The sequence below is a fragment of the Nannobrachium achirus genome, assembly GCF_963921795.1.
Source record: "Nannobrachium achirus genome assembly, chromosome: 18".
NCBI classification, from domain to species: Eukaryota; Metazoa; Chordata; class Actinopteri; order Myctophiformes; family Myctophidae; genus Nannobrachium; species Nannobrachium achirus.
In genome coordinates this window covers 50,439,436-50,454,862 of record NC_137825.1, presented here as the reverse complement: position 1 = coordinate 50,454,862, position 15,427 = coordinate 50,439,436, and the positions used below count along the sequence as shown (strand labels likewise).

Here is a 15,427-nt window from a genome sequence, read left to right as displayed (position 1 = left end):
ACGGTGTATATATATGACATTTATCTCACCCAAACTCCGTCCAGCTGCTCCCCAAGCCCCGCCTTGTCCAGAGGACCCCGGGTGGTGATTGGTGGCATAGCCCTGCAGAGGATGCGGGGTGGCGTAGGCCTGTCTGTGAAGGAGCTCTGATTCGGGATGGGAGGATCTGGAGCTCCCATACACCAGACTGGAGAGAGGGGAGAGAGAGAGAGAGAGAGAGAGAGAGAGAGAGAGAGAGAGAGAGAGAGAGGGAAATGTGGAGGGTCATTAATCAATTCATTACGCCCCTCCCCCAAAAGGTGACCCTTGAAAAACTATATCTGGTGTGCCTGGCCTCGTTAGCAAAATGTCAAAATTATAATTTGACAGCTAAAATTGACACTGTAAAAAAAATATATATATATCAGATCGATTTTAATCATGACTTTTATATGGCAATGTTAACAGTCTGGTTATCATCCGAGACAACTAATCACAAAACACGTAGCCTACCTGAGAAAGATCCAACGCCTAACCAGTCTGTGGCAGATTAAATACAAATAGGCTAGATCTTTGTGTTAAAAGGGGATAACAATGGCCCTATATGAAATTCGGAGATGAATAGGAGTAGGCCTATATATGCCATAATTAAAGTATATATGCCATAATTAAATTGTGGGATGCATAGGTGTAGGCTATTATGTTCAAATGTGTTCATCTCTAATACAACTCAGCAACATCAGTGGCATACATTAAAAAAGTGATATTTGTTCTTCAAATTGTCATAATATACAGTACTGAGTGTGTGTTATCCATGTTCACATTGAGCTTGTTGACCAAACATCGTAGTCTAATAACCTTTCAATAAACTAGTACTAGCCTGGAATAAATATACCAAGGATGGCCCAGTGACGACACAAAACAAAAATCGGAAGTGTTTGTAGCAACCAGTAGCACGACCCTTTTCCACAAGCGTCATTTGACATTCTCTCTCTCTCTCTCTCTCTCTTTTTATTTCTTCCAAAAGTGGACGCAATTAAGTAAACGTTACGTTTGTACTACCAAGGGGCTGTACCAGTACGACTAATACGAGTAAAATTAGCCTTAATTAACGTGTCAAAGGCGCAGGTTTAAAACCGAAGCGCTTCCGCTGGGCGACGCTTAGTTGTGACATCATTGACGAGTCCTTGGCATCTTCTTCATTTGAGTCCTAATACCACCGCCATAGCAGCGAGCAAGGCGTAGCAGACAAGACTAGGCCTGGATTCAAAGACCAGGCTTCTGCGTGTTAAATAAACCACATGTGACCCGCGTGCAGTGGTCAATTAGAACTAAAATATTAGGGACACATTATGTAGAGTATGCCCGTCCACTTTAGTAGTGATTTTGGCATGCCTACATGGCCTTTTATAGTCCTGCATTTAAACAACGCTAGCTTGCAAGCTAAGCTAAAGGAGTCAGACGAGCTAAAGTACCTGGTGATTACAACAACCCAGTTTAATGTTCTGGTCGTGTCAGATTTTGACCACACACTGATTCATTTGACCCTTTCGTTCTTTTTTTCCTCTGGGCCAGAGAGGCTATCTAGACTATATAGCAATCACTAAAGTGCGATTCAAATGTAATGCATCGCAATTCAATTATGCAAATAAAAAGAAATGAGCTAAATGTAAAACCCCAAAGAGGAGGACCAACAATAATATGGAAAACACGCTTGAGGTGGGGGAGGAAAGAAACAACACATTTTGCGTTGCAAATGTCTCGTATGACGTGTCTTACAAATGTTATAACAACATCCTGGTGTCTGCTACAATGTAGCCTGTTGGTTGTTGTTAATGTGTCACAGGACGGATCGCAGTGTGTGTGTGTGTGTGTGTGTGTGTGTGTGTGTGTGTGTGTGTGTGTGTGTGTGTGTGCTGCGTCTGCACTCCCAGCATTTCCTCTCACAGTCACATCTATCAATGAATTTATCGCCGTCCGTGACAAGGCCCAGTACACACGGAACAATAATTCCCACAGACGCATTTTGCTGTGGACATATGCACCCCCACCCCCCGCCGCCGATCGTCCCCTTGTCTCCATCATCAAGTCCACCTAAAACCCCACAGGGTCCGTCTGTCAATCACAGATTCAATTCATTTTCCCAACATTCCCCCTTTTACCTTTCTCCACCCCGCCCACCCCCACGACACAAGCACACTTGCCTGATCACTGTTTATAACAATATGCATATGTAGTATGCAATCATATGGATTGCCTGATCCCTGATCAGTGATCATCAGGCCATCCCAAATGATTGCACCGTGGTATTATCATAAACAGGGACCACTGTTTATAACAACATCACCATGCAATCATTTTGGATGACAATGCAACGCATCCACGGGCAAGGGAGCGAAAACCCGACCATTTCCACACGATGACAATGTGTTTGCGTGGGTTGCACGCCGTGCATTTTGCAGAGTATTCGGAGATGCAAAGCAAAAAAAAGGCACACTGTGTGAATCGGATCATGCATACCTTGCTTTTGCCGATCTCTCGTAACTCCATCCAGCTCCTGCGCCCAAATCGCCGAACCCTGTTCCCGGGTAATTTCTATCCATTTATGTTGATGTGTGTAAAAGATCGGACCAAAGCAACGAGGGAGTCGGAATCCCAACAGATTATGGCATGGGGGGGAAAAACCTGTCTCCCCCCGCTCTCGATTTTCGGCTATTTTCCCGGTTTCATACGCAAGTCGTCAGGAGTGGAAAACAGCATATTGAAAGAGAAATGGAGGGGAGGAGAAAGCTGGATGGAAAAGAGGGGGGTCTAAACGGGGGTATTCTCCAACCACCTCCAAAAGAGAAATCACTCTTTAACGCTCCGATCTATCATTTCCACGAATGCAAATGTGTTCCCAAAAAGCACGCACGCTCATCGTGATGAAGATGCCACGGGATTTGGCCGATAAACATTTGATCGAATGCGTCCTTTTTCGCTGTGTGCTGCTGCCTCTCCTCCCCTTTCTCTTCAAGCTAGTGTTGCTACTACGGTGCTATAGCAGCGGCGCGGTCGGAAAGATCGCAATCTCTAGGCCACGTTGGTTGATAATCCTTCTCTATAGACGAGCAAAAAATCCCCCAGATCATAATTATTTTGCGTGCAAAAAAAAATAAAAAATCGTCCCCCCCCTCCCCGCCCGCCCCCCAAATTGTTGTCGGCTAGCAGATGCTAGCTGGCCCTGCTGCTGTCGACGCATCAAAATAAAACAGGGCTGCTATTTTGTCCTCTCTCTCTTCTTCTCCAAACGTATTTTCTGCTTTCTGCCGTTCGCCGAGCACGGCGACGGGTTCGCCGACGCGTAGACTGGCGCGATCGCGGTCAAAACGAACGCAGGAGCGTGCAGAAAGTGGGCCTCGTTTTCATATTTTTAGTCATTTTTCCTCCGAAGACGCCATTTTTGAAGGCGGCTGACTGGCTCTGCTTGGCTTCTCCGTTCTCCCTCCTCTCTCTCTCTCCCCTCACTCAGTCACACAGCGCCGAGCTGAGCCTGAAACACACGCACACACTGTCTGTCTGCTTGACCTCCATTCACCGCTCCGCCAGTCTGCCATCTAGCATAGCACTGTTGTGATTCTCACTCAGCCCTTTTCATATAATATCAAGGTCCATTATTTATTCGTGCATTTGAGCCACGGACCACCATTTGATGACATTTAGCCTCTCAGACACCAAAACTGACTTTAGGATAAGATTTTGTCCACGATTCCATGAGAAATTACAGGCCAACGTTGATCAAAATAACAATTCTATATTCTCTAAACTGTGTAGACTTCTTGTAAATGAAGTAGGTCTAATGCAGATCTATGTTTAGCAATAATTTAACTCTTGAGAGTCAATTTGGTTTAACGCTCGCAAGAGTTAAAGGTCTATAAGGGTCCATTTGGTTACCAACTCTCCATCATTTAGCTGGGGACCAGCTGGAAACCCCCCAGGGACCACTGGTGGTACCCGAACCACTGGTTGAAAACCACTGTAACTACAGCAGCTTATGCTATTTGGCTTCTGTTTCACAGAACAAGCAACAACAATAGCAAAACATTAGTCTATATAAAATTATAATAAAAGATTCTTGCATTTTATAAACTGTTTTATAAGTGGGCCTTTTTACAACGATGCTGGGAGGGTTTCGGCTTTTGACAGTAGCCTACCTAGTTAGATTTCCTGCATTCATTTAAATCGAAAGATATAGCCTAGCCTATTATGCAAGAGATGATGAGTTATGACAATGTTTTCTCCATTTGAATTGTTCTCCAAAGCAGCTCCATTTTAAAGATTTGTTTAAAGAAAATGTCAGACACTTAGCCTAAGGGTCTGCTATAATAATAATAATAATAGGTCTAATAATAATACAATCATGCACCATACAGTACAGCCTACAGGACAACCTGTGCTTTGTGTTGTGTACTAGCCTACTATTTTTTTTAATGTGTTTTAACATTTTTAATAACACTCCATCTTGTACTTTGAAAATAGTTCCCAATGTAGTGGAATTCAGCCATAGTTGTTTTTGTGTCTTGGCGACAGCTAAGGACCTTTCAGGGTCAGATGGGGGATTGGTGTTTACTATTGACTGGTGTACTGTAGTGGGGTTCTTGTATAGGCTACTTTAGCCCCTAACCCTAACCCTAACCCATGGGGGTCCATGGGGTCTCCAGCAAAATATAGAATCAAAATAGGTTTAACCACTTTAAACCCACATGCTTTGGAAAATAGAAGATCTACAAGCTCACAACGCATTGTGATGCGCCACATTGTGAGCTTGTACATCTGCTATTAAAAAAAATCTTGAACAAAAAGTTACAAATTTGGATTTTTCTTTTAACAACACAAATCTTGTATGGGGGTCCGTAGCTGGCAAAAAAATATCGTCAGATTGTCCATGACATGAAAAAGTTTGACAAAGCTTTAGCACCAAGACCACATCGCAACATAGCCTACAACAACATTATAATCAGTGCATATTGTGTTATGACTGTAGATTATAAACAGTGTTGTACATAGATTGTTTTTCTCTCTGTATTGAGTTATATATGGACAGTTATTGCCCTCTGTTGGCAACAATCATGCATGACTACATTAATGGCATGATTTAAAGGGCCACTTAACCTCTGGGACAACTAGATCTTATTTTATTGTTGTATACTGCATTGAATACATTTGTACTGTATACTGTAGGCCTACTGTACTGTACTGCATTGAATACATTTGGTCAAATTAATGGATGGCAGGTAAAAATGTTACAAAGTCCCAACAATCTTTCATCGCCGTAACATAAAGGTATTACAATCTTTCATTGTCATGTCAATAGATTGTGTTAACTTTAACGAATAATTCACTTTAATGCCCCACATTATTAGGCATCTTGTCTGTATATTATAAACGTTTGGGGTCTTCGGAGAATATATATCCACAATAGATAGATAGATAGATAGATAGATAGATAGATAGATAGTTACCTTTATTATCCCAAGGGGGAAACTCAGTTGCCCAGTGGTAGCACAGCAGTATACAGTTATTTACCACGCAGAATCATTTATTTATTTACCTAACTATTTATGTATTTATGTATTAATTATAGCCATTGAATATTTACAAAGACTGAGCTCAACATTTTAAGACGACAAAAGCAGATTGCAAAACTTAAAACAGGCTTCCCCAACCCTTTATCTAGTTAAAGCTACACTGACAGCTCCCCCGCGGAGAGGTGTCTTAAAGACACCGTCATGTCTTTGTGATGCACGGCGAATGACTCAAAGGGTCAGCGATCTGCATATGCATCGGGGGAGAGAGAGAAAAAAAACAGTAAAACAAAGGAGAGGAATGAAAGAATTTGATGAATACCAAGATTAGATATGGTGGTGGTGATGCGCATAGGACGACAAGCAAGATCTGAAAGAGGGGAAGGAGCAGAACAGCATTTCCTTATTAGCCAGTCTGAGCTATTGGTTATTACAGTGGTTCTCAACCTTTTCAGGCCGTGACCCCAAAAAATAATCATATTTTAACTGGGGACAGCCCACCCTGACAGGCACTAAGAGTTGAGAGTTTAGTTGTTGTATAACTTGGTTCTATTTCACAATTTCTGCTTCTAATATTTGACAATTTGGCCAATGTTTAAAGGAGCTATAGTCAACTTTTTTTTGTCAGGCTGACACTTTGTTTACATCCTAGTCTATTCTTTGATAGTGTTAGACTAGGATGTAAACAAAGTGTCAGCCCGACAATGGCCAAAATGATTATTTTATCATTATTTTACACGTGTTGTGGTCATTTTTGAATACAAACACATATATGAAGCTTATTTTTTTATAAAATATTTTCAAAATATAATGTTTTATTTTAGCATCTGTTTTTCAAGAATAAGTTGACTATAGCTCCTTTAATTTGTCATTAGAGGTATTAAAAGCTGCTTAAATTGTCACTTTAGAAATGTGCAGATACCCTCAATACGCTTAAACTGTGTGTTGATTTGTTTACTGTTGAGAGAGAAAACAATGTTGCATGTTAATAAGTTAATCATCTGGGGACCCCCCAAAATAATTTGGCGACCCCCCTGGGGGTCCCGACCCACAGGTGGAGAACCACTGGGTTATTAGGCCTCAACATTACATGTTATTACGGTGTGATATTTAGTGAAAATAGCCCGTTTACAAGCTCACAACGCGTCATGAGGCAACCTCACCGTGAGCTTGTAGATCTGCTGTTTTTGCAACGAAAAACTATTTGAATATATGTATTTTTTAATTATTATATTTTTAGATTTCTCCTATTTTTTGGATTCCTAAAAATAGTGTAACCCGGCTGAAAGTGGTTCATTTTGCAAAGGGGAAATGTGATAGTGTAACAAGATGGGACAACTCAACTGTAGTATCGTCAACTATCCCCTTCTGTTTTGCATTGACATAGTAGTAGTACATACTGGTTTGACCCCACTCCCTTGGTGGCTTATGTTCTCAACCCACCCACCGCCCACCCATCACACCTTCCCCAGGGGCGTCGCACCAAATTCTGGGCCCTGGGTACAAGGATTCACTTCAATTATGTTGTGCTTTAACTATTGAAAAATAGCAGATATACAAGCTCACAGCGCTGCACCGAGTGCCGCGCTGGGCGCTGCGAGCTTGTAGATCTGCCATTTTTGAAAAATCGTGAAAATCTGTCTTTGAATATTTCAAATCCTTCTAAGGTTTTTTGAAAAACCTATGTTTCTATGTCAGTGGTGCTCAAACCTTTTCACGTGAAGGACCCCCAAAATGATATGTATTTGGTCACGGACCTCCATCTCAATATATTTAGTTCCAGGGGCCCCCCCGGAAGCAAAATGTGAGTTACAAATGTTCGCTTAAAAAGTACATGTATTCAAAGATTTGCACACATTTTCACGACTTTTTCAAAAATGGCAGATCTACAAGCTCGAGCTTGTATGTCTGCTATTTTTCAATAGCTAAAGTCTAAAATAATTAAGGCCCCTCCACCTTGGGCTCTAGTAACTCAGTCACACTTTCCCCCCCTTGTGACGCCCCTGACCTACCCTCCCTGCCTTTCCTTCCACTTTGAGAGTCGAGCACGAGCACCACTCTCCCACTTGACTCTGGCTTGTGTCGTGCAGCAGTAGTAGACTTCCGCAAACTCCACCGGTGCCAACATGCCAGACTCGGAGATAGTCGTGCCAGCTCCTTGCCAGGTCATCAAAGCGGATGTAGATATATGGTGAGTTCTGACCGGGGTGAGCACTGTAAGAGACTTGTATTCAGAGAAATCTGCCAAGTAAAAGCTTTGTTTTTTGTGTTGAATTATGTATCGAGACTCTAATTCAACTCACTCTGATCAATGTCCCATACAGATAATACAATGTTTATCAAAAGTTATGATATTGTAAGATATTGTTGTTGTTGGGTGGAAACCTTGTATGTCCAAAACCTTCCTTTTTTTGTTATTATTTTGAAAATAGCCCAATCTACAAGCACATTTTGAAAATAGCCCGATCTACAAGCACACAACGCCTCGCATCGCGAGGCATTGTGTGCTTGTAGATCAGCTATTTTCACTAATTTTGTGCATCACTTTCATATGATGTAGTAGGGTTTTAATTTAACAAAAAAAACATACACATTTCAAACTAGGAGATACAAGTTTTCTGCCTGACAGTGACGATATATTTGAATTAAATGCATATTCCACGTGAGTCTTAGATACAGTTGAAGTATAGTGTGTGCTGCTGCAATCACAAACAAAACATTCTGATGACTATTTGTTCTATGCGCACCCTCTCTACTAAGTGCTGTTTACAGTACAACCAAACGCTATCGAGGCCGAGTCGCAGAGGTGAGCCGTGTTTGGTTTGCAACTAAAGAAGGGATCTCAGAGTGTGTCTGTCTCGCCAGTCCTGGTCACAACTTCTTCAGCTCTTGGCTTGACATCCAATTTATCCACATTGACTTCTCTGCGCTCATATAATGTTCTTCAAGACTCCAGTGGGAAGATAATTAGCCACAGAGTCAGTAGAGATAATGGCAGGGTTGTTGAGGGTTTCCTCTGACTCCACAATCCAGGGACGTGCTGGGCCCCTGATTCAGCCCGGGAAAAAGAATTGGAGAGGCCCTCATTGCGCGCTATAGAGAGATATAGTAGCTGCTGCTACTCAAAGATTTGCCATTTCAGATCATGACAAGTGACAAGCCAGTGGGCCAATTACATTAGTTATATTTCGTCGTTGTCGGGTGGAAACCTTATATGTCCAAAACCGTTTGTTTTGTATTTATCATTAAAAAAAAGATTTAAACTAGTGAAAACAGCAGATCTACAAGCACACAACGCCTCGCACCGCGAGGCGTTGTGTGCTTGTAGATCTGCTGTTTTCACTACTTTTGTGCAAACCGTTTAATTTTTACTTTTGTGCAAACAGTTTAATTTTTTCCTAATGGCCGGCCTGGACCGGCCGGGAATGAACCGGCCGTTCGGGAGTTGTCCCGCTTTTCCCAATGGCCAGCACGTCCCTGCCACAATCCACATTCTATTGCACTGCTGGACCCACTGGGATACCATTTATAGATAGCCCTTATAGTATGTGTATGTGTCATGTGGCACAGAGCCGAGGTTTAAAATAGGCTAACATGCGTGACCTATTGCGCAGAGGCCTGGCACGTTTCATGTTGTCGGTTGGTTCAGGTTACATGCATTCTTGCAGAAATGGACATTTGGCCTTGGTCCATGTGCAGCAGTGGTCACCGTTAGTGGGCTGGAGTTGCTGGTCATTGTAATAATAATAATAATAATAATAATAAACTTTATATGTATAATAGCACCTTTCATACATGATATGCAGCTCAAAGTGCTTTCCAGAGCAAATGCTGTACACATAAGCAACAATAAAACACAAATGAGAAGAAAGAAAAACACAAAACGTTCAAAAACAGTGGATCAGGACCCCCAAAATGTGGGTCACGGACCAATTTCTATGGACCACGACTCGAGTTAAAACCTCATTTTCTTTTCCTACATCAAAAAATGTCAGTTTCATTGCATTTTTTAATAATTACTTTTAAAATCATCTTATGAATTTGAAAACAAACGAGCAAATCTAAGACATTCAATGAATGAAAAATCATAATAACGAAGAAGTAGTGAAAATAGCCGATCTACAAGCTCGCAACACGGTGAAAAGCGACGCGCTGTGCGCTTGTAGATCTGCTATTTTCACTACTTTGGGTCCCGGGCAAACGTCTAATCTCTCTTTTGGGTCTTGACCTGAAAAGTTTGGGAACCACTGTTGTATACTGTAGTACCTAATGCAACCACTGTTGTATACTGTAGTACCTAATGCGCATGGTTTTTATGTGGAAAACACACTATGTATGTCCATTCAAACGGAGACAACATTTGATTTGACTGACTGATTTGACTGACTGATCATTTGTGGTCATTCAATAGGTCTGGCCGTCTCGAATTGGAGCACATCTCTGGTCTGTACATCCAGACATGTGGTCAGTGCATGGGTATAGTAAAGCCTCTTGTGTTTCAGTGTCAGGGAGAAAGGAGAGGAGGCCTGCAAAGATCTGATAGAGGCCTTCCAAGCTTGCATTAAGACCCTATCTGAGGGATCGTGATCTGCAAACAAATGGATCTCAAGTGAACGTATGTTTTGCCTATATGATTTGCCCACAATGTTATCATTCATATATTAGTCCATGGGCCATACGAGATGTCGGTATCCGAAAGGTGGCAAAGGTTACCATGCATTTTTGAAAAGTGGATCTGTAGATTTTATCGCGCTGCGATGCGTTTTGAGCTTGTAGATCGGCTATTTTTGCTTCTTTTGAATTGGAATCCTGAATAATATTTTGTTATTTTTGAATTGGAATCCTGAAATGTAACATTTTGATTTCATTTAAAACTTATTTAGTGATATACTCATGTTTATGAACATAAATACAAATACATTGGACATAAAACAAATATAGACTGACGTAATTAAAGCAGGTCATGTTTGGAATTGTAACAGCTAAAAGTATTCCGCTATTAACCTGCGGGCCGCATTAAGTAAAGGTGGGGGCCGCATGTGGCCCCCGGGCCGCCAGTTGCCCATGTATGCTCTATACACTAAAACTTTATGTTGGTTTTTATTTACAGTTGAGTGAGAAAACAATGTTTCACATTAAGTTAATCATCTGGGGACCCCCCCCCCCAAAATAATTGGAGGGTCGTGTGTGATGTGATGACGTCATCAAACGATAAAGTCGACTTCAACTCAACTTTTTACTGAGTCGAGTCGACTTGCAAAAATCACAAGTCGTTAATGCACTAGTAGATACGTGTTCTTTGTTGCAAAATCTAGTTAACTGGAATTCTGTTTCATGGTGGATTTGAGATTTGCAGTTTTGGTATAATTGCATATTACATGCACATTTCTCACAATTGTTCATTTTTGTTTTTTCCAACGCAGCTTCACTTCCCAAAATCCCCATCGTTCCTGATACTGGACTGAACCATCTAAAACAAATGGCATCTATGAATACTGTGTGTGCTATGTTAATGTGTTATTCCATCAGTGTTTAAGTCATTATGTCCTAACAGATTACACATTATGGGTGTACTGTAAATGACGATGAGAGAATTATACATATTGTACAATAAATACAAATGATTTTTTTAAAGTGTATAGCAATATTGGAATCCTGTCTGTCTTGTGTCTAGTAACTAATTACTTTCAAACGATGTTGAGGTACATGAGCATGATACAAGTCCAATTGTATGTAACAGAGTAAATGGTTATTGTGTTAAATAATGTTTCAATGGGCTGCTGACAATTTGGAACTATCCAATGGTACTGACTTGTCAAGCGCTGCTATAAGTGTTGTTTTTGACAGCAAATCTTGATTTAGTTTTAGTCATAGTCTTTTGAATAAAATGTTATTTAGTTTTAGTCATAATTTAGTCACCTGAAAAAGTTTTAGTTTTAGTCTAATTTTAGTCGACTAAATATAAGATTTTAGGCGACTAAATCGACTGTTGATTTAGTCAACTAAAATGTATTTTGGCAGGCCTTGATGGCATCGTAATGACGCATTGTGGGCTTGTAGATCGGCTATTTTCAGCCAGCCACACCTGAGAGCAACCAAACATAAAATGACTCTCTTCTCCACTAGTCCCTCCCTAACATTTTAGTCTAGTTTGTATTTTAGTGATGAAATTGTCAATATATTTAGACTTAGTTTTAGTCATCACAGATTAGTTTTTTATTGCGTTTTCGTTTCGTTTTCGTCAGTGAAAAAAACGCAGTCGACAAACATTTTTCGTCATAGTTTTAGTCGACGAATCAACACTGGCTATACCATACTGTGGAAATGTACCAGTCTACTCCACCATTTATAAATGTCAAAAAGATATCGAGCTATATTTCCGCCCAAGCCTTAACCACGCCCTTTTTTTATATTTTTGAAAAATATTTGAAAATACTTCAAATAGCCGATCTACATCGAAACATTGTGAGCTATTTGAGATTTCTTTTTTTTTCTTCTTCAAAATACCGGTAGCAAAAAAAAAACAGCAAAAGAGTTTATGGATAAGGGGTAAGGCATGAACGAAAATACGGTCTATGGTTTAAAGAAATGATACCTGAAATAAAGATTTCAGATTAACTTGCTTATGTTGGAGATAATGCTGTGAAAGACACAAGGAAGAACATTACAGCTGCATGTAATTATGGTAGAAAGGACCTGGAACAAGATGACAGCTGAATGGAATCCTTCATTTAAAACGGAGAAGGGAACATCACCAGGAATAGCCTCCTCTGTCACTGTTGTACAGGGACGTGCTGGGCCCCTGATTCATCCTGGGAAAAAGAGTTGGAGAGGCCCTCATTGCGCGCTATAGAGAGAGATCTCTCTCTATAGCGCTGCTGCTACTCAAAGATTTGTGACAAAGTGGCCAGTGGGCCAATTACATGAGTTATATTTCGTTGCTGTCGGGTGGAAACCTTGTATGTCCAAATAACCGTTTGTTTTGTATTTATCATTTTAAAAATGATTTAAACTAGTGCGAGGCGTTGTGTGCTTGTAGATCGGCTGTTTTCACTACTTTTGTGCGACGGCCTTGTATGATGAAGCAGGGCTTTGCTTTGTGAAAAAATGTACAAATTTGAAACTTGGAGATACAAGCTTTCTGCCCGACAGTGACGATTTACTTTGTTGGCCGCCCAGCCCCCAAAACGGAACGAAGGCCAACATTGTATTTTAAATGTTTTTCCTAATGGCCGGCCTGGACCGGCAAGGAATGAACCGGCCGTTCGGGAGTTGTCCCGCTTTTCCCAGTGGCCAGCACGTCCCTGCTGTTGTAGATGGCGGAGCAGCCCCCGGGGCTATCAGATGGAGCTCAAGTTCAAGAGGACTCCTAAACGAATGAAGACAGGCGTGTAAAATGTTGATTTCCTTTTTTATTTGAAGCTGTGAAAGCCGCTTCCAAGGAGTGGCTTTGTCTGTCCCGTACCTGTTTTTTTGAGGATTCCCATAGATTCTCAAGGTGAGAATGTCCGTCCCGCACATGTCCCGTACATGCAGAATTGAGGATTGGTCAAGCTTCACATGACAATTTGGCCATCCAGACAAAATCATTCATTCATTCAGAATTCATAAAAGTATAGTACTAAAGCACATAGAAAGTATAGATCTAGAACACAGATTTCAAAGCTCTAGAACACTTAGAATAAAAATTCACCGATTCACTTCGAACCAAGGTTTGATAAATGATAAGTTAAAGGAGGACTTCACCACTTTTCAACCTATCTTCCAGTGGCGTCAGTTGAGAAAAAGCTATGGTATGGCAACATGACTTGTGTCTTGACACGCGCCTCCGCGACACCAGTCGCGACACCAGTCGCGACACCAGTCATGTTGCCATACCTTAGCAACAGGCATGATACATTTATTTTAAGAAGTACATTGCATTTTCCCCCCCGTTTCTACGGTTTCTTGGGCTGGATATGGCTAGCCTGACACTTCAGTCCGCACATCACCACCCCCTGTTGGTGGGTGGTTCCCAAAACGAAGTGTGTGATTGAGTCGGACGCTAGCAGTCAGGCAAGGATATGGCAGCCTGGAACGGTTGTTCAACTGCAGCAAAACTTGGCACATTAGTAGACTTGCCACATTTAACAATAATGCATTGCACACCTGTGCAGCTGACCTAGGAATATACAGTTTTGTCAAGATTGGGAGAATACAAGTGTGAAGAATATAATTCTAATACCTTGTTAAAGTGACCATTTTGTAAAACTTTGCATTTGTAGTTATCTATCTATAAATGCGACAAATCTCTGCGTGCGTGTCTGTCTGTATGTAATCCGCGTATCTCGAGAACCGTTCGTCCCACCGGCTTCAGATTCGGCACGCACGTTCCCCGCCGCGGCGCGGAGTGCAGTGCCGGGCCTCGACCCGACCCGACACACGTTTTTTCCGAACCGGCGCAAAACGTTCGGAATCTCCTTATGCAGAGCTGATTGTTGCACATCAGGCTGTTCCGGAGGAAATCGGCGCAATCGCTGACTCATTGTGACATCACTTCATAAAAGACTCTGACATCACGTACGCCACATGAGTCAACAAAAAACGAGTGTGTATGTATGTATGTAATCCGCGTATCTCGAGAACCGTTCGTCCCACCGGCATGCGCGTTCTCCATATATGGGCATAAAATGAATGCCCGTATGCGGAGCTGATGTCTGAAATCAGAGTTTTCCGCAACCGGTACTGTGTGTGCAGAGATCTCCATATATAAGTGGACAAAGGCAAACAGATGGTCAAAACGGGTATATTGGGGTTTGCATTAAAGGGTGGGGCATTCATGGGGTTTGCATTAAAGGGTGGGGCATTCATTCCCTATTTCAAATTCGGCACGCGCGTTCCCCACCGCAGCAGGTAGTGCAGTGCTCGGCCTCGACCCGACCCGATACACGATTTTCTGGAACCAGCACAAAGGTTCGGATTCTGATGTCTGACATCAGGATTTTCCGGAACTGGCACTGTGTCTGCATAGATCTCCATATATGGGCATAAAATGGATGCAGACAGACAGATACAGATATCTCCATATATGGGCATAAATGAACACAGGCAAACAGATGGTCAAAACGGGTCCTATGACAAAGGTATAATGGGGTTTGCATTAAAGGGGGAACCGGCACTGTGTCTGCAACACAGTCGGAGGCACAGACAGATACTCCATATATGGGCATAAATGGACACAAGCAAACAGATGGTCAAAACGGGTCCTATGACAACAGGTATAATGGGGTTTGCATTAAAGGGGGAACCAGCACTGTGTCTGCAACACAGACAAACAGATGGAGGAGGAAACAAACATAAGACAAGCAACAAAGAGTGTGACTAGGAGGACATCGATGATGCAGATTTAAATTACTTTACAGCTTTTGCTGAAGAGAACAAGGATCTAATTAGTAATTTAACAACATAATAACCAGAACAGATAGACACAGAGACATTCATGGATTTATATTTAAAAGTAACTTTTATTTTCCGCCCTGGACCCAGGGTATGGCAGCTGCATACCTCCAAGCTAACAATGCGTCGCAGTGCGTCGCGTCGTGAGCTTGGAGGTTTGCTATTTTCGATATTTTCGCTAAAAGGCCTTTTTTAGAAATTTCAGCCCCTGCCTCTCTAACGTTTTCTGCACGTCCCTGTTCGTAATTACATAACACCTGTGATGTTCTTGGTGTTCTTCCCTGGAATGATTAGTCCTCACGCCCCAAGACGCCTGCTGTGCTCCCTGCCGCTGGTCGGCCTCAGCAGGCATCAGGACTCCAGCCAGTTCCTTCTGGGTTGTCCAACGCCAGCATGCTTTCACAAGGAAAGGCTCAGCGTAAACCTCCATGAACCTGGAACAGCCCTGC

The 15,427-nt window shown here is 42.0% G+C and overlaps 1 protein-coding gene across 1 annotated transcript in view; it reads right to left on the bottom strand.

The window, feature by feature from the left end:
• Positions 1–3,485, bottom strand: part of LOC308303437 (proline-rich protein 12-like) — a 46,138-nt gene extending 42,653 nt beyond the window's left edge. The window contains exons 1-2 of the mRNA XM_080747802.1: positions 2,500–3,485; positions 30–187 (exon numbers count right to left, since the gene is read on the bottom strand). Of these exons, the coding sequence (XP_080603928.1) occupies positions 30–187; positions 2,500–2,582 (241 nt within the window). The 5' untranslated portion in view covers positions 2,583–3,485. The remainder of the gene's footprint in view (positions 1–29; positions 188–2,499) is intronic.
• Between the last annotated feature and the right edge of the window lie 11,942 nt (positions 3,486–15,427).